Raw genomic sequence first — 25,901 nt, forward strand, 5'->3', positions numbered from 1 at the left:
CTCCACCGCAAGTACCCGGGGATCGTTCTCATGAAGGCCATAGCCAGATCCCACGTCTGGTGGCATGGTATTGACGCAGACTTGGAGCTCTGCGTCCGAAGGTGCACCATTTGTGCCCAACTCAGCAATGCCCCCAGCCCTTGGCCCTGGCCTACCAAACCGTAGACTATGCGGGCCCATTCCTGGGCAAAATGTTCCTCGTAGTTGTAGATGCATTTTCAAAGTGGATCGAATGCACCATTTTAAACTCGAGCACAACCTCCACTACTGTGGAGAGCCTCGCAACCATGTTTGCAACGCACGGAATCCCTGACATACTGGTCAGTGACAATGGTCCTTGCTTCACCAGCGCAGAATTCCAAGGCTTTATAATTCACCACGGCATAAATCACGTCAAGACGGCACCGTTCAAGCCGGCCTCCAACGGCCAGGCGGAGAGAGCAGTGCAAATCATTAAACAAGGCATGCTTAAAATCCAAGGTCCCACGCTGCAGGGTCGCCTGTCGCGACTGCTGCTGGCATACAGGTCTCGTCCGCAGTCGTTGACTGGGATCCCCCCGCGCAACTGTTGATGAAAAGGACTTTAAAAACAAGGCTCTCATTAATCCTCCCAGACATGCACGAAATCGTTGAGGCAAAGCGCCGTAAGCTGACTGAGTACCATGACAGAAATTCGAGGGGGAGATGGAATGAGATAGGGGACAAAGTGTTTGTACTAAACTATGGCAGGGGTCCCAAATGGCTTGCAGGGACAGTAACAGGCAAGGAAGGAGATAGGCTACTGGTAGTACAAATGGACAATGGCAAAACCTGCCGGAGGCATGTAGACCAAGTCAAAAGCAGATTTACCAACAACACTGCCGAACCAGAGGCAGACTACAATGTGGAACTCGCACCACACCTGGTGGACAGACAGAGGGACCAACCTGAGGAAAGGGCAATCCCAACAGACAGCCCAGGCGAGTTAACAACAATCACACCAATCGAAACAGACAGCCCAGGCGAGATAGCAGCAAACACACCCAAAGAAAAACAGACATCAAGGCAAACAACTGAACCACAACTCAGACGCTCCACGCGAGAGTGTAGACCACCTGAGAGACTGAACCTATAAAGACAATAAGACCTTGGGGGAGGGTGATGTCATGTATCTTACATTATTATATATAACTGTATCCTAACATGCTATACATGACTGTAATAAGATATGACCTGTAACCACCAGCATACCTTAACACCAGGAGTGCATTTGCAAGAGACAGGAATATAAGGACAGGTCTCAGGCTAGTGCAGCATTCCAGAGCTGTGAAATAAAGGTGCAGGTCCAGAGTGACCTTGACTTCACAACATGCCTCGTGTGAATCTGTACTGAGGGGACAGGACTTTACAGTTCTGTAAAACAGTCTCAGACGGGACTGTTTCACAACCCCCATAAACTGACTCACAGTACCAAAAAAAGAACAAATACGTCGCTTATGAAACTGAACTTTCACATCATCATCATCGGCAGTCCCTCTGGGTCGCGGATGACTTGTTTCCACTCTAAAAATGAGCACTCAGGTGACTGATGAGCTCATTTTAAACGGTGGAAAGATGCCTGTGTGTGAATTATTTTACTGTGTGGGTGGCCGATGCACACCAGCCCCCACAAATCCAAAGCCTTTACAACGACTGTCCGAGCATATCTCACAATTTGGGATCTGGAGGATGTCAATAGTTGCGTGGCCTGTCCCTTTAAGGGCAATCCAGGAAGTGGCAGCGGCCTTGAAACCGCTGCGTTCTAACATGTTACAGCCACTGTCATTCCTTTATTTGTTTATACCGAGAACAACGATTGTCCACATGAACGGGTAGCAACTTGTGCAGGGCCTGTCCAACATGCAAATTGAGAGGCAAGTCCGAAGGGAAGACTTGAATTTTAAAATATTTCCCCTGTCAGCTGCTCCATGTCACCTCTGAAAGTCATGGGTTCAAGCCCCACTCCAGATCCAACAAATCCCCTGGGAGGACAGGCGCATCAACGTTAGCGTCCTCGACCAGGCCAACATCCCCAGCTTCGAAGAACTGAGCACACTCGACCAGCTCCGCTGGGCAGGCCATATTGTCCGCATGCCCGACACGAGACTCCCAAAGCAAGCGCTCTACTCGGAACTCCTTCACGGCAAACGAGCCAAAGGTGGGCAGAAGAAACGTTACAGGGACACCCTCCAAGCCTCCCTGATAAAGTGTGACATCCCCACTGATACCTGGGAGTCCCTGGCCAAAGACCGCCCTAAGTGGAGGAAGTGCATCCGGGAGGGCGCTGAGCACCTCGAGTCTCGTCGCCGAGAGCGTGCAGAAACCAAGCACAGGCAGCGGAAGGAGCGTGCGGCAAACCAGTCCTACCCTCCCCTTCCTTCAACCACTATCTGTCCCACCCGTGACAGGGACTGTGGTTCTCGTATTGGACTGTTCAGCCACCTAAGGACTAATTTTAAGAGTGGAAGCAAGTCTTCCTCGATTCCGAGGGAAATGCCTATGATGATGATGAGAGACTTGAGCACAAAAATCTAGGCTGACACTCCCAGTGCAGTGCTGAGGGAGCGCCGCACTGTCGGAGGTGCCGTCTTTCGGATGAGACGTTAAACCGAGGCTCCCCTCTGCCCCCTCAGGTGGATGTAATAGATCCCACGGCCACTATTTTCCAGAAGAGTCCTCCCGGGTGTCCTGGGGCCAATATTTATCCCTAAACAGACAGGTGATCTGGGTCATTATCACATTGCTGTTTGCGGGAACTTGCTGTGCGCAAGTTGGCTGCCGCATTTCCCACATTGCAGCAGTGACTACACGACAACGACAACTTGTATTTATATAGCGCCTTTAACGTAGGGAAACGTCCAAAGTGCTTCCAAAACACTTCCAAAAGTGAAGTACTTCATCGGCTGCAAAGCGCTTTGCGACGTGCGGCGGTCGTGAAAGGTGTTGAGAAATGCAAATCGTTCTCTTATTGTTTCGCAAAAGAGCACGGGAGTTCTGGCCAATATTTATCCCTGAACCAATATCGCTAAAACAGGTTATTTGATCGTTCGTCTGCTGTTTGTGGGAGCTTGCTGTGCGCACATTGGCTGCCGCGGTTCCCACATTATACTACACTCCAAAAAGTACTTCATTGGCTGTGAAGCGCGGTGGGACATCCTAAGTTTCTGAAGCTATATAAACACATGTTCTTTCTAGTTTTATAGATGTAGAAAAATGTGATAAAAATGGCACGCCTAGCACAATTTCTCACGTCCGGTACACTGTTGTACTTAACTTCGTAAGAAAACATGAAGAGAGGAAATCTGCAGGGATGGAAAATAGCACAGCCAGAGTTGGCATGTCTTGGCCTCAGCACGAAGTCACTTAGTGCAGGCTTAGTATTCAAAACATTTTAGCGGAGGAATAATTCATTGTGCTTTGCAAGGTATAATGTTCCTGTCTTTGTATAAAACATGCAGAGACTAGCTCGCACTGTGCAGTGTCAAGGAGCTTTGCAAGTACGCATTGAAATCTAAAAGCTTTGTGCCGAGCGTGGAGGGGGCAATGTGCGGAGGTGTTGTCGCCATGTTACTGGGCAACTAATCCAGAGGCCTGCACGAATCCCAGCGCCACAGCTTGAGAATTTTCATTCAGCCATGGCTCAGTGGGCAGCACACTCGCCTCCGAGTCAGAAGATTTGTGGGTTCAAGTCCCACTCCAGAGATTTCAGCACACAAAAAACAAAATCTAGGCTGACACTCCCAGTGCAATCATCGCACACTTGGGAGCAGCTCGCGTTGGAGGTTGAAGTGGTATGCTTGCCCCAGCTCTTCGGTAGCCCGACTTGCGGAGGTGTTCCGGTCAGGTCCGTGCGCTGGGTCCGTGCAGCAGAGCAGGTCTCCAGTCGTCCCGGTTAACCCATGCCACTGGACAAAGGCCTCGCTCTGTCGAGCCCCGTGTGCTGGCTGGTGTGCAACGGCCACCCCACGTTAACAAAATCCACGCACAGGGCATCTCCCAACCCCCCCTCAAGTGGCGTTTGGGATCTGGAACATCGGGTCCTTCATTGAAACATCTGTGAACTCGTCAAAGCCGGTCATCCTCGTTCGAGGGACCGCCAATGATGAGTGCCGAGGGAGTGCTGCACTGTTGGAGGGTGCCGTCTTTCGTTAAACTGAGGCCCCGTCTGCTCTCTCTCAGGTGAACGTAAAAGATATCACGGCACTGTTTTGAAGAAGAGCAGGGGGAGTTAACCCCGGTGTCCTGGGCCAATATTTATCCCTCAATCAACATAACAAAAACAGACGATCTGGTCATTATCACATTGCTGTTTGTGGGAGCTTGCTGTGCGCAGATTGGCTGCTGCGTTTCCCACATTACAACAGTGACTGCGCTCCAAAAATACTTCATTGGCTGTTGTAATGTATTTGCTTTGTGGGTTATTTGCTTAACAATTGCTTATTGAATGGCGGAGCAGGCTCGAGGGGCCAAATGGCCTACTCCTGCTCCTATTTCTTATGTTCTTAATTCAGAGCAGCACATTGTTATTAAGAACTAGTTGGTTTATTGACAAAAGTTTAACAATCACACGACACATTACCAGTTCATCCACTCGGCTCACAACTGCATACCTCATTGCGGATGACCAAGACTCAACTGGCTGGGGTTTTATTGAGTCTTACAAACATCACGTGACTGGTTAAGCCACTCACAACTCAACAGCTCTACAACTATTTTTGTTGTATCTGTAAAGTTGTGCCCCCTGGCTAAAAGCGGGTGTTGTGAGGGGGGCGGGTGTACTAATACCGACAAACTTAAACAAATTAAACTTTAGATATTGTGGTTCAAATTAAAATTTAGTTGCCGGGGGTGATGATGCACTCCAGTCCCTCCAGCGCCCACCTCTCGTGGAAGGCCGCGAGCGTACCGGTGGACAACGCGTGCTCTATCTCCAGGGACACCCTGGCTCAGATGTACGCGCGGAAGAGAGGCAGGCAGTCGGGCTGAACGACCCCCTCGACCGCCCGCTGCCTGGACTGGTTAATGGCCCCCTTGGCCAGGCCCAGGAGCAGTCCTACGAGGAGGCCCTCCGACCTGCCCGCTCCCCTCCGCACAGGATGCAACAGCTCTACAACAGCTGTAAAGCACTTTGGGACATCCTGAAGTTCTGAAAGGCGCTATAGGAATGCAAGTTTCATTCTTCCTTTCAAAAATATGAAAGTGGCGGAACTATTGATCAACCCATTAAAGATTAATCTCCCAGACAGTGCTGTGAGTCACCCAGGGAGCAAAATCACAGGGACGTTACAAAGAAATATGTCTTATTTCCATTTTCTTCGTGCCTCTCTTCATGTTATCAACATAACAAAAAACAGATGATCTGGGTCATTATCACGTTGCTGTGTGTGGGAGCTTGCTGTGCGCAAATTGGCGGGCGCGTTTCCCACATTACAACAGTGACTACACTCCAAAAGTACTTCATTGGCTGTAAAGCACATTGAGACGTCCGGTGGCCGTGAAAGGCGCTATATAAATGCGATGCCGTTAGCCTTTATTGACAGTTCTAAAAGAAAATTGGAGATTGGCCGGTGGGGTGGGGCGGGGGGGGCGGGGGGGCAGGGAGAAGCAATTGTCCAATCACTTTCCAGTCGGCTGGGGGAGGCGGGGCATCACGAGGATGGGCCGGCTGGGTGACCAATGGCGGGAGCGATTGGAGGCGGGAGGTCACGTGACGACGGAAGCCCCAGGAATGTATCCAGCCGGGTTTGGCAACTCCATGCCAACTACCGGCTGGGAGGGAGAGCAAGAGGTAATATGAGCAGCCAGCATCACACGGGAGGAAATAAGAGGCTGACTACTGGAGTATAGGATTCTGAGCGGGCTTGACAGGGTAGATGCAGAGAGGATGTTTCCTCTCGTGGGGGAATCTAGAACTAGTGGGGCATAGTTTCAGAATAAGGGGCCGCCCATTTAGAACTGAGATGAGGAGGAATTTCTTCTCGCAGAGGGTCGTGAATCTTTAGAATTCTCTACCCCAGAAAGCTGTGGAGGCTGGGTCATTGAATATATTTAAGGTGGAAATAGACAGATTTTTGAATGATAAGGGAGTCAAGGGTTATGGGGAGCGGGTGGGGAAGTGGAGTTGAGGCCAAGATCAGATTAGCCGTAATCTTATTAAATGACGGAGCAGGCTTGAGGGACCAAATGGCTGACTCCTGCTCCTATTTCTTATGTTTTTATAGTCTTGGCTCTGGGCTGGGGTGTTGCTTTGATCCAGACGCTTTCTAAATGATTGTAAAAGATTTAATGGGATGTTACACAAAGCCCTTTATGCACCTCTTACGGGGACAGAAATAAAACATTCATCTTAGACACGCAGGATAAAAATTAGCTCAAAGACCTTGCGACAAAACAAAACATGCTTTAATTGTGAAATATTCATTACTGCATTGCCATGCCATAAAACCTTAATTGCCGACTTATACCATAAACAACATCAACGAACATTAATGGACGAGTCCACGTCAGGCACTTGTTTTATGTTTAGGACTGGCAATACTAACGTGCAACCAAATTTAAATTTGAACCACAATATCTAAAGTTTAATTTGTTTAAATTTGTCGGTTTTAGTACCCCCTCCCGCTTTTAGCCAGGGGGCACTTGTATAATGTGTGTTTTTGGTGCCCTCAAAAAAAATACATGGGCTCTTGATTGACGGCTTTTGGAGTGTGACCTGCCCCTTTAACTTGTTTACAGGTACAACAAAAATAGTTGTAGAGCTGTTGGTGCTGTCCGGACACACCATGGCGCACCATCTTGCCGGCCGGAGGAGGCGGGGGTCCCCAATGGAGTGCACTCTACGCGGGAGTCCTCCCTCTATTTATCGGGGACTTGGCCTGGAGGGTGTTGCATATAAGTTTTTAAGTCCGTGCAATAAGTTTTTAAGTCGGTTCACGGGCTCCCAGGCCGCCTGCAATTTCTGCGGTCTGGAGGAGTCCGTGTTCCACGTCTACGTACAATGTGCGAGGTTGCAGCCCCTCTTCCAATATTTGAAGGGGCTGCTCCTCAAATTCTGGTTGCACGTCAGTCCCACGCTCCTGATCTTTGGGCACCCGGTGCAGAGGTGAGCGGGCAGGTCAGAAGGCCTCCTGGTAGGACTGCTCCTGGGCTTGGCCAAAGGGGGCCATCAGCCGGTCCAGGCAGTGGGCGGTCAAGGGGGACGTTCAGCCCGACTGCCTGCCTCTCTTCCGCGGTTACATCCGAGCCAGGGTGTCCCTGGAGCTGGAGCACGCGGTGTCCACCGGTACGCTGGCGGCCTTCCGCGAGAGGTGGGCGCCGGAGGGACTGGAGTGCATCATCACCCCCGGCAACCAAATTTTAATTTAATTTGTTAGGTTTTCTAATTTTTAATGTCCCATTAACAAGGGGGGGGGTACTTGTTTAATTGTGTCATTTAAAATAGTTGTAGAGCTGTTGAGTTGGGAGTGGCTCAGCCAGTCACGTGATGTTCACAAGACTCAATAAAACCCCGGCCAGTTGGGTTTCGGGGGATCCACGATGAGGCAGGTGGTTGTGAGCCTGGTGGATGAACTGGTAATGTGTCGTGTGATTGTTAAACCTTTTGCTAATAAACCAACTAGTTCTTAATAGCGATGTGTTGCTCTGAATTCTTAAGCAAAGAACCCATACATTACAGCGAGCAAAAAGCTTGGACAAAGAGGCAGGTTTTAAGGAGCGTCGGAGGAGAGAGAGGCGGAGAGGTTTAGGGAGGGAATTCCAGAGCTTGGGGCCTTGGCAGTGGAAGGCACGGCCGCCAACGGTGGAATGATGGAAATCGGGGATGTACAAGAGGCCGGAATTGGAGGAGTTTGGTAGGATTTTTTGACTTGATGTGGGAAGATTTAATTAAGTGATGTATTATTAATTAAATAATAGTGGTCGTCGACTATATCAAAGAGTTGGACCAGTTATAAAACGTCTGATTGGAAGAAAAAAACCATGGCTTTTGCAATTTCAAAAGAAATTAACCCCTCCCAAACCCGCGACCTTTACCATCGCTGAATCCCCCAACAGCAACATCCTGGGGGTCACCATTGACCAGATATTTAACTGGACCAGCCACATAAATACTGTGGCAACAAGAGCAGGTCAGAGGCTGGGTATTCTGCGACAAGTGTCTCACCTCCTGACTCCCCAAAGCCTTTGCACCATCTACAAGACACCAGTCAGGAGTGTGATGGAACACTCTCCACTTGCCTGGATGAGTTGCAGCTCCAACAACGCTCGAGAAGCTCGACACCATCCAGGACAAAGCATCCCGTTTGATCGGCACACTACCCACCATCTTCAACACTCACTCTCCCTCCACCACCGGCGCCCCCTGGCTGCAGTGTGCACCGTCTACAAGATGCACTGCAGCAACTCGCCAAGGCTTCTTCGGCAGCACCTCCCAAACCCGCGACCTCTACCGCCTAGAAGGACAAGGGCAGCAGGCGCATGGGAACACCACCACCTCCACGTTCCCCTCCCAGTCACACACCATCCCGACTTGGAAATATATCGGCCGTTCCTTCATCGTCGCTGGGTCACAATCCTGGAACTCCCTCCCTAACAGCACTGTGGGAGCACCTTCACCACACGGACTGCAGCGGTTCAAGAAGGCGGCTCACCACCACCTTCTCCAGGGGCAATTAGGGACGGGCAATAAATGCCGGCCTTGCCAGCGACGCCCACATCCCGTGCATTAATAATATAAAATCAACTGCGGCTAATCTGTCCTTGGACACGAATCACTTCTATTTATGCCCAGTAACTGACAAAGCAAACATCCAGTTTCCTTGTTTTATTTAAAAAGAATAACAGGAAACAGAGCAGTTTTCTTCACATGATTCAGTTTTTCAAGGTCAGCAGAAAGAAAAGAGAGAAAGGACTTGCATTTATAGAGCGCCTTTCACAACCTCCGGATGTCCCAAAGCGCTTTACAGCCAATGAAATACCTTTTTGAAGTGTAGTCACTGTTGTAATGTAACTGTACAGAATCACTGTTTATTCAGGGTAAGGGTCACTCACTGTGTAACTGTACAGAGTCACTGTTTATTCAGGGTAAGGGTCACTCACTCTGTAACTGTACAGAGTCACTGTTTATTCAGGGTAAGGGTCACTCACTGTGTAACTGTACAGAGTCGCTGTTTATTCAGGGTAAGGGTCACTCACTGTGTAACTGTGCAGTCACTGTTTATTCAAGGTAAGGGTCACTCACTGTGTAACTGTGCAGAGTCACTGTTTATTCAGCAGGGTAAGGGTTACTCACTGTATCCTTGTCTAAAACGTTACTAAGTGTGTGAGCGGAACAATGAGAAAATAAACTGGAGAGGTAGCCAATGATTGTAAACATCTGATCAGTCTGTCTGCATTTTCTGCAACCTTCGCTCTGAAGCATATCAGATCGGGATGTCTCGGAGACACAAAAACAGGACATCCCCCCGTGGCAGTGGAGAGTTCCGTAAGTTCTGCATCTTTTTGCCCAAGCGAACTGGCACACTCGCCTATTGGCAGTGCTATCCCCATTGCTCTCGAGGCTGATGAGCTCATGTGAATGCCCTTGAATAGATTTAATCTGTCCAATTCCCATACATGGAATTTAGTGTTTGGTCTTTTATAGCGCTGCTAACCCATCGTGGTGTCTGAGGTTGCCTGGGGTGCAACGAAGGTTCACCAGATTGATTCCTGGGATGCAAGGGCTGTCCTACGAGGAGAGATTGAGTAGAATGGGCCTATACTCGCTGGAGTTTGGAAGATTGAAAGGGGATCCCATTGAAACATAGAAGTTTCTGAAGGGGGATTGACAGGGTAGATGCAGGGAGGATGTTTCCCCCGGGCTGGAGAGTCTAGAACCAGGGGTCAAAGTCTCAGGATAAGGGGTCGGCTATTTAGGACTGAGAAGAGGAGGAATTTCTTCACTCAGAGGGTGGTGAATCTTTGGAATTCTCTGCCCCAGAGGGCTGTGGAGGCTCAGTCTCTGAATATATTCAAGGCTGAGATCGATAGATTTTTGGACTCTCGGGGAATCGAGGGATTTGGGGATCGGGCGGGAAAGTGGAGTTGAGGTCGAAGGTCAGCTGTGATCGTATTGAATGGCGGGGCAGGCTCGAGGGAGCCGTGTGGCCGACTCCTGCTCCTAATTCTTATCAATGCGCACACTTGGCTTGCTACCTTCCTGCCTCCCTTCCCCATCCCCTGCAGTGGCCACAGCGAAAGGCGGAGGGCGACGGGAGACTGGGTTTAAGCGAAAAGCTGCCACGCTAGAACGCACAGACTTGGAAAGGGCACGGAGGACGCAAGGTCGGGCGGGGGAACGCGGAAAATCAACTTCAGGACCTCCTCCCTACCTGTTCCTGCAATCGCCCCCCCCCCCCACCCCACCCTGCCCCCTCCTCTTCATCCCCCACAGAACCCTCCATTACACTGACTCTAGCCTCTGGTCCCTCTCCCCCTCTCTCAGCCCCACCATTGGCGGCCGTGTCCTCAGTCGCCTCGGCTCTGGGATTCCCTCCCTAAACCTCTCCGCCTCTCCACCTACCCCCCCCCCCCTCCCTCGCCTCCTTTAAGACTCTGCTCAAAACCTACCTCTTTGACAAAGCTGAGGCAGTGGCTTGGTGGCCAGCACTCTTGACCGTGAGTCAGGAGAACATAAGGACATAAGAAATAGGAGCAGGTGTAGGCCACCTGGCCCCTCGAGCCTGCTCCGCCATTCAATGAGATCACGGCTGATCTCATCATGGGCTCAGCTCCACTTCCCCGCCCGCTCCCCATAACCCTCGACTCCCTTATCGCTCAAAAATCTGTCCATCTCCGCCTTAAATATATTCAATGACCCAGCCTCCACAGCTCTCTGGGGCAGAGAATTCCACAGGTTTACAACCCTCTGAGCGAAGAAATTCCTCCTCATCTCAGTTTTAAATGGGCAGCCCCTTCTTCTAAGACAATGTCCCCCTAGTTTTAGTTTCCCCTATCAGTGGAAGCATCCTCTCTGCATCCACCTTGTCCCTCATTATCTTATTTGCTTCGATAAGATCACCTCTCATTCTCCTGAACTCCAATGAGTGGAGGCCCAACCTACTCAACCTTTCCTCATAAATCAACCCCCTTCATCTCCGGAATCAACTTCGTGAACTTTCTCTGAACTGCCCCTCCAGGGACTTGAGCACAAAAACCCAGGCTGACGCTCCCAGTGCAGTGCTGAGGGAGTGCCGCACTGCCGGAGGTGCCGCCTTCCGGATGAGACGTTAAACCGAGGCCCCGTCTGCTCTCTCAGGCAGACACAAAAGATCCCACGGCCGCTATTTCGAAGAAGAGAGAGGGGCGGAAATTCGGTCTCGTCTCTTTTGTGCCGTCAATTCAGGCGGGTCGGTACATTTTGCGCCGGGAAATGGTTCGCGCCTGCAGCCGGCAAATTCACCAGCGGGGCACGGAGTGTGTGGGACGGAGCGCCAAGGGAGGCATTGCACACCTCTTTTTGGGCGCTCGGCCAGCTGAGCGACTGCGCTCCTGGGAAGCGCCTTGGGATGTCATCACCATGGGCAGTCCCTCGGAATGGAGGAAGACTTGCTCCCGCTCTTAAAATGAGTCCTCAGGTGGCTGAACAGTCCAATACAAGAGCCACAGTCCCTGTCACAGGTGGGACAGACAGTGGTTGAGGGAAGGGGATGGTGGGACTGGTTTGCCGCACGCTCCTTCCGCTGCCTGCGCTTGGTTTCTGCACGCTCTCGGCGACGAGACTCGAGGTGCTCAGCGCCCTCCCGGATGCACTTCCTCCACTTAGGGCGGACTGGTCTTTGGCCGGGGACTCCCAGGTGTCGGTGGGGATGTTGCACTTTATCCGGGAGGCTTTGAGGGTTGTCCCTTGTAACGTTTGCTCTGCCCGCCTTGGGCTCGCTTGCCGTGAAGGAGTTCCGAGTAGAGCGCTTGCTTTGGGAGTCTCGTGTCGGGCATGCGGACTATGTGGCCCCGCCCAGCGCAGCGGAGCCTCGGGATGTTTTACGACGTTAAGTGCGCTACGTAATTGCAAGTTGTTGTTGTGAGAGAGGCGGAGGAGGGTTGAGGGAGGGAATGCCCGAGCTTGGGGCCGCAGGAAGCTGAAGGCACAGGGGCTGACGGTGGAGCGAAGGATATCAGAAATGACCTTTGGCCTTGCGGACTGGCACAGGCCTGGGTTGGGTTGCAACTGTTTGAACAGGAGGTGTTGCCCCGTGATAGGGCCGTTCCCGAAGCTGAACCTGTGTGCGATTGTGGACTGTACTTTGGGTGCAGAGTGCAAGGGAGGGGATATCCCTCTCTTTATTGCCAGTCACGGCCTTGGCAAAGCCCGGCGTGGATGTAATAATCTGGGAGGAGATGTGAAAGTTCGTTTGTTCTCTGACAGATATCAGCCCCCCTATCTCCTCCGATTGTGCTTATTTTGCTCTTGTGATTAATATCCGGGAGTTCAAAGGTGGCTGGCCTTGAGATAGGAACTGAGGAATAGTGCTGTTACTCAGCAACCCCCTCCCCCGCTCCATTTTATTGCGCCCTTCCGCTCGATAAACAAGACCACCGGACACTTAAAGCTGAACGCAGTCACTTTTAATGCGTTCAGTTTGTGCACCGCACCACAGGAAGGCCCCAAGCTCTGGAATTCCCTCCCTGAATCTCTCCGCCTCCAGCTCCTCCTTTGAGACGTTGCCTCAAGCTTACCTCTTTGCCCAAACATTGTGGCTCAGTGGACAGCACCCTCGCCTCCGAAGTCGGAAGGTCCTGGGTTCGGATCCCGCTCCAGGGACTTGAGCACAAAAATCCAGGCTGACACTCCCAGTGCAGTGCTGAGGGAGCGCCGCACTGTCGGAGGGGCCGTCTATTGGATGAGACTTTAAACCGAGGCCCCGTCTGCTCTCTCGGGTGGACGTAAAAGATCCCGCGGCCACTATTTCGAAGAAGAGCAGGGAAGGTGTCCTGGGGCCAATATTTATCCCTCAATCAACATCACAAAAAAAAACAGATTATCGGGTCATTATCACATTGCTGCTTGTGGGAGCTTGCTGTGCACAAATTGGCTGCCGCGTTTCCCACATTACAACAGTGACTACACTCCTAAAAGTACTTCATTGGCTGTAAAGCGCTTTGGGACGTCCGGTGGTCGTGAAAGGCGCTATATAAATGCAAGTCTTTTTCTTTCTAATATGTGGCTCGGTGTCAAATTGTGCTTGATAATCGCTCCTGTGAAGCACCTCGGGACATTTTACTGTATTGCAAGTGCTAGATAAATGTAGCTTGCAATTGTTGTTGGTGGGCTGAATGAAGCTGTTTCTGTTATGGAACATTGTGTGATTCTGGGAGCATTTAGTTGAAGTGATTCTGATGTTTGGATTTTGCATGTCAGAATCTTGCGTGGGGTGAGCATCAGGATGACTGGTAGTTATAGAAGAGCAGGCAGTCCGAGATCTGATATTGTTTGTACAGCTTGGCTGGTCTCCCGTGGGTCTAATTATGGCAGGGAAAGCGGAGGAATGCTGCATGGCCCGTTGTTCTATCAAACGGTTCCCTTTCATTTCCACTCCGGAGGCCGGGCAAAATCCTTCCGCTTCGACAAGTCGAGAAAACAAGCACTGGATTCAGGCTCGGCCCACGGCCCATAGCTGGGCAGGCCGGGTTCAAAGGCCGAGAGGCCTGTTAGTGTTGGGCCGATTCCCGGGATGGCGGGACTGACATATCAAGAAAGACTGGATCAACTGGTCTTGTATTCACTGGAGGTTCAGAAGAATGAGAGGGGATCTCATAGAAACGTTTAAAATTCTGACAGGTTCAGACAGGTTCGATGCAGGAAGAATGTTCCCGATGTTGGGGAAGTCCAGAACCAGGGGACACAGTCTAAGGATAAGGGGTAAGCCATTTAGGACCGAGACGAGGAGAAACTTCTTCACCCAGAGAGTGGTGAACCTGTGGAATTCTCTACCACAGAAAGTTGTTGAGGCCAATTCACTAAATATATTCAAAAAGGAGCTAGATGTAGTCCTTACTACTCGGGGGATCAAGGGGTATGGTGAGAAAGCAGGAATGGGGTACTGAAGTTGCATGTTCAGCCATGAACTCATTGAATGGCGGTGCAGGCTCGAAGGGCCGAATGGCCTGCTCCTGCACCTATTTTCTATGTTTCTATGTTTCACCTGCTTGACACGCTCCCCTCGCTCGCCCTTCTTTCAGGGAATAAACTACCTCAGTCTTAGCGACTAAGTGCCGCCGGCCCCCACTAACAATCCCCAACACTGAAACCACAGGTCACACTTAGATACCCAAAGGGTCTTAGGAGTTATAAGGCATTACGGGAGCGATAGTTCAAACACAACATACAACCAGGATAGGCAGTCGACATACGACCATGACAAGTAGCTGGTACTAGTCCCGTTCGCTCAGGCGGCTGGTGGCACGAACAGTTCCTATCTTCACCGTCTGCCCTGAAACTCCCTCTGAGTCTTTCTTTTATTCTCTCTTTAGGGGTGGGCCTGGTGTAGGATATTGGCAGGACCATTTAACCAATGATACGTCGAGTTCTTTGTCTCAACTCTTGGCTGAAATCCTCCTCTTCACATTTATCCTCTCGAGGTTGGAGTCAGACAGGCCGTTCCTGGCCTTCAGATGTTTGGAGCTGCCCATTATCAGTTATTTATGTTCACGCTCTTCGAACCGCTTTAGCTATTGTCCCGCGGAAGGAATCTTGAATTCCAACGCCAGTCTGAAGAGACTTATTGGTCTCCAGTTATTTATTTCAATTCACGGTTTCTTACAGCGAGTACGACTGGTGTGACATCTCCATCTTCAGCACTGACTGTAGCTGACACTAGCGCCATACTGGGGGGGGGCGGGGGGGCTGCAGTGTCGTAGGCGCTACCTGTTGGACGAGACATTAAACCGACATCCCATCCGCCTATTCGGGTGGACGTTACGGATCCCACAGCACTTTGTTATACGAAGGAGCAGGGCGCTCTCGTGGTCAGCATTCATCACTCAGTCAACACCGCCAAAAATAAACCCCCAGATTATTTGGTCACTGCCGTGGGATCTTGCTCTTTTTTTTTTGAATTACTCGCTCAGAGGATGTGGGCGTCGCTGGTAAGGCCGGCATTTATTGCTAATCCCTAACTGTCCTTTGGAATGTGGTGGTGAGCCATCGCCTTGAACCGCAGAGGGGCAAGCAAGGGCAGTTTCGAGTCAACCACGTTGCTGTGGGTCTGGAGTCACATATCGGCCAGACCGGGTAAGGGTGGCAGATTTCCTTCCCTAAAGGGACATCAGTGAACCAGATGGGTTTTTACGACAATCCGGTAGTTTCATGGTCACCATCACTGATGCTAGCTCTTTGTTCCCGATTTATTTAATTTATTTAATTTAAATTCCCCAGCTGCCGTGGTGGGATTTAAACGCTCTTTAGTCCAGGCCTCCAGAATTATCAGTCCAGTAATATAACCACTATGCTGCCGTACACACATTGGCTGGAATATTTACATACAGAACAGTGACTACACTTCAGAACTACTTGATTGGCTGTAACCTGCTTTGGGACATCCTGAGGACTTGCAAGGTGCTATATAAATGCAAGTTCTTTCATTTCTTCTTCCCTCTTCACCCCTCGATCACCACGCTAACGATCTCCCTCTGGGGCTGCAGGAGGGGTCGGGTTATGATCTGCCTGTTGGCTACCACCGATGCCAGTCCGTATTGCCGCGCCCGAGGAGAGGTTTCTTGGGAGGAAACTAAATCCTTCGGAGCACGGGGCACAGTTTTGGCCACCCCATTCCGGGACAAATATAATGACAATTCAGCACCGATTCAAAAGAAAAGACTTGCATTTCTATAGCGCCTTTCACAACTTCAGGATGTCCCAAAGCGCTTTGCAGCCAATGAAGTACTTTTGGAGTGTAGTCACTGTTGTAATGTAGGAAACGCGGCAGTCAACTTGCGCACAGCAAGCTCCCACAAACAGCGATGTGATAATGACCCAGATAATCGATTAGTGATGGTGATTGAGGAATAAATATTGGCCCCAGGACGCCGGGAGAACTCCTCTGTTCTTCTTCAAAATAGTGGCCGAGGGATCTTTTATGTCCAGCTCAGGCACAATTAATTCTCCCAATTGGCAGGCAGCATGCCATTTCCGATGCCAGAAATGCGAGGGTGTGCCTATCAGGAAAGGATGAACAGGCTGGGTCTCTTTTCTCTTGAAAGAAGGCTGAGGGGTGACCTAATAGAGGTCTTTAAAATGATGAAAGGTTTTGACGGAGTGGATACAGAGCGAATGTTTCCACTTGTGGGGAAGAGCATAACTAGAGGCCATCAACATAAGATCGTCACCGAGAAATCCAACGGGGAATTCAGGAGGAACTTCTTTACCCAGAGAGCGGTGAGAATGTGGAACTCGCTGCCACAGGGAGGGGTTGAGGCGAATAGAATCGATGCATTTAAAGGGGAGGCTGGATAAACACATGAGGGAGAAGGGAATAGAGGGTTACGGTGGTAGATTTAGATGAGGGAAAGACGGGAGGTGGCTCGAGTGGAACATAAACGCCGGCACGGACCGGTTGGGCCGAATGGCCTGTTTCTGTGCCGTGTATCCCGTGCAATCCTGTGCAGTCCCATCTGCCAAGGCTGCTCGGGGAACAGCGAGGTCACTCAAACATGGATCGTGGGTTCGTTGCTCTCGTCCCTGCCCAGGATGGATGGACCAGGGCCGACTGAATGTCTGCACTTGGCTAAGCCCAGCAGAATCAGGGACGTATGATCCTCCTCCAGTCAGCCCACAGCTACAGTCGCCTGCAGGAAGTTGAATGCCTTCTTCCCCGGCCAAGCATTTCCTTCCCCGTCAACCCTCCACAAAGTTCAAAGTCTGTCCAAGACTGGAATCCTGCTCCCGGATAGCACAGGAGGAGGCCATTCGGCCCATCGTGCCTGTGCTGGCTCTTTGGTCACGCAATCCACTTAGTCCCACTCCCCCTGCACTTCCCCCGCAGTCCTGTACATTTTATTCCCTTCAAGTATATATCCAATTCCATCTAGGATCGAGATGAGGAGAAACTTCTTCACTCAGAGAATTGTGAACCTGTGGAATTCTCTACCGCAGAGAGTTGTTGAGGCCAGTTCGTTGGACAGACTCAAAAGGGAGTTAGATGTGGCCCTTATGGCTAAAGGGACCAAGGGGCATGGAGAGAAAGCAGGAATGGGGTACTGAAGTTGCATGATCAGCCATGAGCATATTGAATGGCGGTGCAGGCTCGAAGGGCCGAATGGCCTACTCCTGCACCTACTTTCTATGTTTCTATGAAAGTCGCTATAGAATCTGCTCCCACCGCCCTTTCAGGCAGCGCGTTGCAGATCTCAACAACTTGCTGCGTAAAACAATATTTCCTCATGGGGCCTCTAGTTCTTTTGCCGATTACCTTAAATCTGTGTGCCCTGGTTCCCGACCCTTCCGCCACTGGAGACAGTTTCTCCTATATACGTTGTCAAAATCCTTCGTGATTTTGAACACCTCTATCAAAATGTCCTCTCCGCCTCCTCTTGCTCCAGAGGGAGGTCCTTCCAATTTCTCGCTCGCACGTTCCTGGACCGTGCAACAGGAAGGATGCTCATCATCACACAGCGGATTCTATCTCCAGCTTCCAACATTGTTCCTCAACGCAAACTCTCTGGGCTTTCCTTATTTCACCGATATTATTGTGGCCATCTCTCCGTGAACTTTGCTCTCCCTCCTGCCCCGCTCCACCCTACACGTTCCTCCTTCTCTCTTCCTCTACCCGGTGTTGAAATCCAAACTCACCGTCCCGACTCCAACGCATGCTCTCGTGGGAATTAAATGCCGTGGAGCTCCTCAGTCGTCCTATCCTCCGACGGACTGGAATCACAGAATCCCATAAGTTTACGGCACAGAAGGAGGCCATTCGGCCCATCGTGTCCTCGCCGGCCGACAAAGAGCCACCCAGCCTAATCCCACTTTCCAGCTCTCGGTCCGTAGCCCTGCAGGTTAAGGCACTTCAAGTACTTTTTAAATGTGGTGAGGGTTTCTGCCTCTACCACCCTTTCAGGCAGCGAGTTCCAGATCCTCACCACCCTCTGGTGAAAAAAGTTCCCCTCAAATCCCCTCTAAACCTCCTACCAATTACTTTAAATCTATGCCCCCTGGTTGTTGACCCCTCTGCTAAGGGAAATAGGTCCGTCCTATCCACTCTATCTAGGCCCCTCATAACTGTATACACCTCAATAAGGTCTCCCCTCAGCCTTCCTTGTTCCATAGAAAACAACAGCAGCCTACTCAATCTTTCCTCATCGCTAAAATTCTCCAGTCCTGGCAACATCCTTGTAAATCCCCTCTGCACCCTCTCTAGTGCAAATCACATCTTTCCTGTGATGTGGTGACCAGAACTGCATGCAGTACTCCAGCTGAGGTCTAACTAGTGTTCGATACTGTTCAAGTATAACCTCTATGCTCTTGTATTCTATGCCTTGGCTAATAAAGGCAAGTATTTTGTATGCCTTCTTAACCACCTTATTTACCTGACCTGCGACCTTCTGGGATCTGTGGACCTGCACTCCAAGGTCCCTCTGTTCCTCCACACCTCTCAGTGTCCTACCATTTAATGTGTATTCCCTTTCCTTGTTAGCCCTCCCCAAATGCATTACCTCACATTTCTCGGGATTGAATTCCATTTGCCACTGTTCGGCCTCGAGGCTTTTCTTGACGGGGTAGATGCTGAGCGGCTACCTGCCCTGGCTGGAAGGAAGCACTGTCTCAGGATAAGGGGTCGGCCATTTAGATCTGAGATGCGGAGAAATTTCTTCACTTGGAGGGTTGGAATTCTCTGCCGCAGTCGTTGAGTATACTCAAGACAGAGATCGATAGATTCTTGGGTACTAAGGGAATCAAGAGGTATATGGAGTTGAGGTCGAAAATCAGCCATGATCTGATTGAAAGGCGGAGCAGGTTCAAGGGGCCAAATGGCCGACTCCTGCTCCCATTTTTTTATGCTCCTATAACACACAAGCTAGGCATCCACTCAGTCACACGCCCAGGTCTATTCTCCGCTTCTCATCCAAGATGGCGCTCTGCATGCTGGGCGCTCACTGAGGGCTCCCCAATTAATAAAATATGAGGCGGAAAGTAACCTTAAATGAACGTCTAAATGGCTCGTTGCTGAGGGACAATGTAAATACCTCAACAAACATGTTTTCCAGAGCTGTACTGAGGACCATATGGTTCTAATATTGGGAGAGTGGCTCTCGCTTGTTTGGTTGGAATAATATTTATCAGATGCTGCGGTGTGTGAGTTTAGCTAACAAAGGAAAGCGAAAAAATATTCCTCCTTCATTGTTCCACTACCCACGGCAGTACATCTCACTCCAGGAACAAGGTGTGAAGTTTTGGATCCACATTAACGTTCTGGAGCAAGGCTCCAGTAGCGTGATGCCAGAGATAGTCCCAGGCTTGTATCCCGGGGTTATTTTTACAGTTTTAATTTGACTTTAGAAGCGGTCTCCATAGCGGATCAGACTGCCAACCCGGCACAGACTGGGGGGATGCAAATCTCCTGTTTGCTGGATACAGGGCACCCAGGTGCAATAACACAGAGGCAGTCTCGAAGCATCTGCTTATCGGGAGTCACAGCACGGCAAGGAGCCACTCAGGTGGGCCACAAGAAGGCAGGGAATGTTAACACTGCACACCCTGGCTGGGACAGTGTAGAGGGAGCTTTACTCTGTATCTAATCCCGTGCTGTACCTGCCCTGGGAGTGTTTGATGGGACAGTGTAGCATAGAAACATAGAAAATAGGTGCAGGAGTAGGCCATTCGGCCCTTCGAGCCTGCACCACCATTCGATAAGACCATGGCTGAACCTTCACCTCAGTACCCCTTTCCTGCCTTCTCTCCATACCCCTTGATCCCTTTAGCCGTAAGGGCCATATCTAACTCCCTCTTGAATATATCCGATGAACTGGCATCAACAATTCTCTGCGGTAGGGAATTCCACAGGTTAACAACTCTCTGAGTGAAGAAGTTTCTCCTTATCTCAGTCCTAAATGGCTTACCCCTTATCCTTATCCTTGCCCTGGGAGTGTTTGATGGGACAGTGTAGAGGGAACTTTACTCTGTATCTAACCCGTGTTGTACCTGCCCTGGGAGTGTTTGATGAGACAGTGTAGAGGAAGCTTTACTCTATATCTAACCCCGTGCTGTACCTGTCCTGGGAGTGTTTGATAGGACAGTGTAGAGGGAGCTTTACTGTGTATCTAACCCCATGCTGTACCTGCCCTGGGAGTGTTTGATGAGACAGTGTAGAGGGAGCTTTACTCTGTATCTAACCCGTGCTGCACCTGCCCTGGGAGTGTTTGATAGGACAGTGTAGAGGGAGCTTTACTCTGTATCTAACCCGTGCTGTCCCTGCCCTGGGAGTGTTTGATGCTGATATTTGCTACATGAATCCGGAAAGGGTTCAGTGACTCAACGTTGACATGTGCAGATTTCACACCTCGCCCTAGAGAGGAGATAAGCCCTCATAATATCTTGACAGAAACAGTACACAATGCCTCACAATATTATCTTTAGTATGCAGAGGCGTATATATGAAATGAGAGTTTAAGGAACCTGTAACAGAGAGCGCCACCTAGTGGCCTACTGCTCCACCTAGTGGACAACTGCGGCAATGCAACTCCTGATGTATAACACAAAGTGTCACGTGGCAAGTCACATGATGACAGTTTCCAGTGAGAGCCATCTTGAATGTTTGTGATGCCGTGAGGAAAATATCACAACCATTTTATGTTCGAAAGAACCAAGCCATAATAGCTCAATTTTTTTTATTAACTGAGAAACAATAACCAGCTTCTTACCTTGTTCTTGGCATCAAAGTGGTTGAGCTCTGTGGTCTTATTAAATAAATTAGCACTTGTCCGAACAGGACCTTGATGGGCTTCGAATTTAGTGTTTAAGTTTCTGCTGAGCTGTGGGGGAAAAAAAATGCCAGAATGTACAATGTGCGAGGTTTATAAGGAGAGATTTTTATGGAACTTATTTTTAGCTTGCAATTATATCTGGGCCTGGTGAGCCCACACCTGGAGTATTGTGCACAGTTTTGGTCTCCTTACCATCGAGGGAGTGCAACGAAGGTTCATCAATCCTGGGATGGGGGGATTGTCCTATGAGGAGAGATCGAGTAGACTAGGCCTAAACTCTTCTAGTGTTTAGAAGAATGAGAGGTGATCTCATTGAAACGTACAACATTCTTACAGGGCTTGACAGGGTAGATGCAGGGAGGATGTTTCCCCCCGGGCTGGGGAGTCTAGAACCAGGGGTCACAGTCTCAGAATAAGGGGTCGGCCATTTAGGACTGCGATGAGGAGAAACTTCTTCACTCAGAGGGTGGTGAATCTTTGGAATTCTCTGCCCCAGAGGGCTGTGGAGGCTCAGTCATTGAGTATATTCAAGACAGAGATCGATAGATTTTTGGATATTAAAGGAATCGAGGGATATAGGGATCGGGCGGGAAAGTGGAGTTGAGGTCGAAGATCAGCCGTGATCTCATTGAATGGCGGAGCAGGCTCGAGGGGCCGTATGGCCTACTCCTGCTCCTAATTCTTATGCTCTTATGTTCTCTGAGATCTCTGCGCTCCTCCAATTCTGGCCTCTTGTCCATTCCTGATTTTCCTCACCCCATCATTGGCGGCCGTGCCTTCAGCTGCCTGGGTCCTAAGCTCTGAAATTCCCTCCCCAAACCTCTCTGCCTCTCTCTCCTGCTTTACAATCCTCCTTAAAACTCTTTGACCAAGCTTTTGGTCGCCTGTCCTAATATCTCATGTGGCTCGGTGTCAAATTTTTTCGGATTACGCTCCTGTGAAGCGCCTTGGGATGTTTCACTACGTTAAAGGCGCTATATAAATGCAAGTTCTTGTTCTAGTGTTGTGAAAAGGCAAGTTTAAGAGTGAGCTGCACATATTAGCTGAACAGGCTGGGTCTCTTTGCTCTTGAAAAGAGAAGGCCGAGGGGTGACCTAATAGAGGTCTTTAAAATGATGAAAGGTTTTGATAGAGTGGATACAGAGAGAGTGTTTCCACTTGTGGGGAAGAGCATAACTAGAGGCCATCAATATAAGATCGTCACCGAGAAATACAATGGGGAATTCAGGAGAAACATCTTTACCCAGAGAGTGGTGAGAATGTGGAACTCGCTGCCACAGGGAGGGGTTGAGGCGAATAGTATCGATGCTTTTAAGGCGAGGCTGGATAAACATATGAGGGAGAAGGGAATAGAGGGTTATGCTGATAGAGTTAGATGAGGAAAGACGGGAGGAGACTCGAGTGGAGCATAAACACCGGCACGGACTGGTTGGGCCGAACGGCCTGATTCTGTGCCATGTATCCCATGTAATGTAATCCTATGCAATTATATGGTTCTGTAATCAGTAACTGTTGCCTAATATAATATGCACTTGAGGGGAGGAGCGAGGGGAAGAACTGTTTTTTCGTTGAACAATGCTACATAATATGCTAAAGATCCTCGATCTGAATAGATTTCCTGTCAAACACTGGCATATAAATCACTATATCCACATTTCTAATGGAAAATTTCCTATGTAAACATGTCACGCTGTAGTTACACCCTCCAGGCAGTGGTGGTGCTGTCGCACTTCAGTTTTGCATCTGCCAGGTCCCCAGCCTTACTGCAGAGAGACTTGTTCCCGCCGACCTATTCTACCTCTCTGCCTGCCTTGAGTTTTATCGCTACATTATCATTTACCTCTTATTTTCCCCCCCACCCCCACAGATTCGCGGATTCGTCAACGCCATCGCACCAGACAACAACGACAAGGAGGAACTCTTGGCCTTCCGCTTCTACGCCTTGAACCCCATCGTTGATCCCTGGCTCTTCATCATATTCCGGAAATCGGTCTTCCGGACAGTGCAGAAGATACTACGCTGCCGTTTCTCTGCCGTGCTCAAGGGCAGCACCTTGCAAGACCCTTTGAAACAGCAGAGCATTTCGCTGTGTTAACTAAGGACAGAGGGACGAAGGGAGGGGATTGTCGGGGGGTGGCGGGGGGGGCGGGGGGGGGGCGGGGGGGGGGGCAGCTAAATGACCGGCGAGGAGACTGGCACTGAGCCCAGCGGGCACCAGCTTTGGAGCCAAAGGCAGTGGCGCTCACTGAGCTGAATGGCAGAGTGAGGGGCGGATGGGTCACCAACTGCTGCCGCCGTTACACTACCTGCCTGGACATGAGCGAACTGAAGAGGTGTGCTCTGCTCTGAATACATCTACGGACATTATACCCCATCCCAAATCTTCAACCTCCCCAGCCTGATCGATGTATTAACCCAGGCTCGCCTGAGTTAAAACCGGGCTTTGTTTTAAGCCAAAGATGGGGATGAAGCTATTGAACCAAATGCCATTCAGGCCGTATTAATTTATAGTAGGACTGAGTTGGCCTGTTAATAATTTATCTATACGATGCTCCGAGCGCCGAGATTTTACAAGGGTTCCCCCACCCCCCCCCCCTGTATGTTATCAAGGTACAAGATACAAGGAGTTTCATGTTCTGAAAGTCTTGCCTTCAGCGACAGGATTTTGGGAAAGGTTCTGAAGTATTGACAGCAATGGTAGCTTATTTGGGGCTGAACTTTGGCCTGTCCCGCTGCAGGGGCGGCTTTCTACAACTAGAGGGCCTCGGTGTGCGAGGACAATAGAGCTCTCTCCTGTGGTACGAAAGAAGTACTGCGGCATGTGGTGTGTGTACATTGTCGAAAAGTAACTTTGGTATGGATTGTATTGTCTATAAGTGACTGTGATATGGATTGTATTGTCAATAAGTGATTGTAATATCGATTATATTGTCTATAAGTGACCGACTGTCTTTGTGGTATGTGTATACATTGGCTATAAGTGACTGGTCTTTCAGTGACTGGGGTGTGTGTACATAGTATATAAGTGATTGTGTTATGGATTGTATTGTCTATAAGTGATTGTGGTATGGAGTGTGTGTCTATAAGTGATTGTGGTATGGAGTGTGTGTCTATAAGTGATTGTGGTATGGGGTGTGTGTCTATAAGTGATTGTGGTATGGGGTGTGTGTCTATAAGTGATTGTGTTATGGAGTGTGTGTCTATAAGTGATTGTGTTATGGAGTGTGTGTCTATAAGTGATTGTGTTATGGAGTGTGTGTCTATAAGTGATTGTGTTATGGAGTGTGTGTCTATAAGTGATTGTGGTATGGAGTGTGTGTCTATAAGTGACTGTGTTATGGAGTGTGTGTCTATAAGTGATTGTGTTATGGAGTGTGTGTCTATAAGTAATTGTGATATGGAGTGTGTGTCTATAAGTGATTGTGTTATGGAGTGTGTGTCTATAAGTGACTGTGGTATGGAGTGTGTGTCTATAAGTGATTGTGTTATGGAGTGTGTGTCTATAAGTGACTGTGTTCTGGAGTGTGTGTCTATAAGTGATTGTGTTATGGAGTGTGTGTCTATCAGTGACTGGTATGGGGTGTGTGTCTATAAGTGATTGTGTTATGGAGTGTGTGTCTATCAGTGATTGTGGTATAGAGTGTGTGTCTATAAGTGATTGTGTTATGGAGTGTGTGTCTATAAGTGATTGTGTTATGGAGTGTGTGTCTATAAGTGATTGTGTTATGGAGTGTGTGTCTATCAGTGATTGTGGTATAGAGTGTGTGTCTATAAGTGATTGTGTTATGGGGTGTGTTGTCTATAAGTGACTGTATTGTGTCTAGTCTAGCCTTTAAGTGACTGTGATGTGATGCCATCAGTGTTGTACCAACAATAAGTGCATGCTTGTTTACAGGAAATGATGTCAAAACCATAGATTTCTTCACTTTGACTTGTACCCGAGTAAAAGTTAAGCAGTCAAGAAATATTTTTAAATATTTATAATTCAACGAATGCTAAAATGTTTTGTGCTATTGTTTGTACAGTCATTTTATTGAGGTTCCTGTGCAGCAAATGTTTAACCCTGAACAGGAAGTGACTTGGCATGAACAGGAAATGCTCTCCTCACCCCAAATGTAACCTTTTCTTGTCCAGAAGGTCAGCAGGATCAAGGGGGAATGGAACATGTTGGCATGCAGCATATTATAGGCTTTGGCCCACCCTTTGTTGTATCATGGATGATCTGTACCTTGCTGTTCCTGTATCTGACCTGATGTGTTTGGTATATGTTCCAGTTTATCTCTGCACTGTCCACTTTAAGAGAAGAGAACACTAAATCAAAAATTCAAAGAGAATCTCTTGACAGCCATCTGATTTCCAAGGTTCTGTGAGGGAAGGAGTTTCTTAACAAACTGAAGCGCAAATTCCAAACCCTACACCAACGTGCATTTCTATAACACCTTTAAGGTAGAACAATATTCACAGGCACGTTTATCAAAGAACATTTAACACCGAGCCATGTAAGGCGATATTAGAACAGGAGAGGTAGGTTTTAATGAGCATCTTAAAGGAGGAGAGAGAGGCATAGAGGTTTAGGGAGGGAATTCCAGAGCTTAGGGCCCAGGCTGAGGGGTGACCTAATAGAGGTCTTTAAAATGATGAAAGGTTTTGATGGAGTGGATACAGAGAGAGTGTTTCCACTTGTGGGGAAGAGCATAACTAGAGGCCATCAATATAAGATCGTCACCGAGAAATCCAATGGGGAATTCAGAAGGAACTCGTTTACCCAGAGAGCGGTGAGAATGTGGAACTCGCTGCCACAGGGAGGGGTTGAGGCGAATAGTATCGATGCATTTAAGGGGAGGCTGGACAAGTATATGGGGGAGAAGGGAATAGAGGGTTATGCTGATAGATTTAGATGAGGAAAGACGGGAGGAGGCTCGAGTGGAGCATAA

At 49.3% G+C, this 25,901-nt stretch overlaps 1 protein-coding gene across 1 annotated transcript in view; it reads left to right on the top strand.

The window, feature by feature from the left end:
- ptgir (prostaglandin I2 receptor) overlaps nt 1-23,084 on the top strand; it is an 85,222-nt gene extending 62,138 nt beyond the window's left edge. Inside the window, exon 2 of the mRNA XM_070867783.1 lies at nt 22,835-23,084. Coding sequence (XP_070723884.1) covers nt 22,835-23,062 — 228 coding nt within the window. The 3' untranslated portion in view covers nt 23,063-23,084. The remainder of the gene's footprint in view (nt 1-22,834) is intronic.
- Nucleotides 23,085-25,901: the final 2,817 nt, after the last annotated feature.

The sequence above is a fragment of the Pristiophorus japonicus genome, chromosome 26 (genome assembly GCF_044704955.1).
Source record: "Pristiophorus japonicus isolate sPriJap1 chromosome 26, sPriJap1.hap1, whole genome shotgun sequence".
In the NCBI taxonomy this organism is placed as follows: Eukaryota; Metazoa; Chordata; class Chondrichthyes; family Pristiophoridae; genus Pristiophorus; species Pristiophorus japonicus.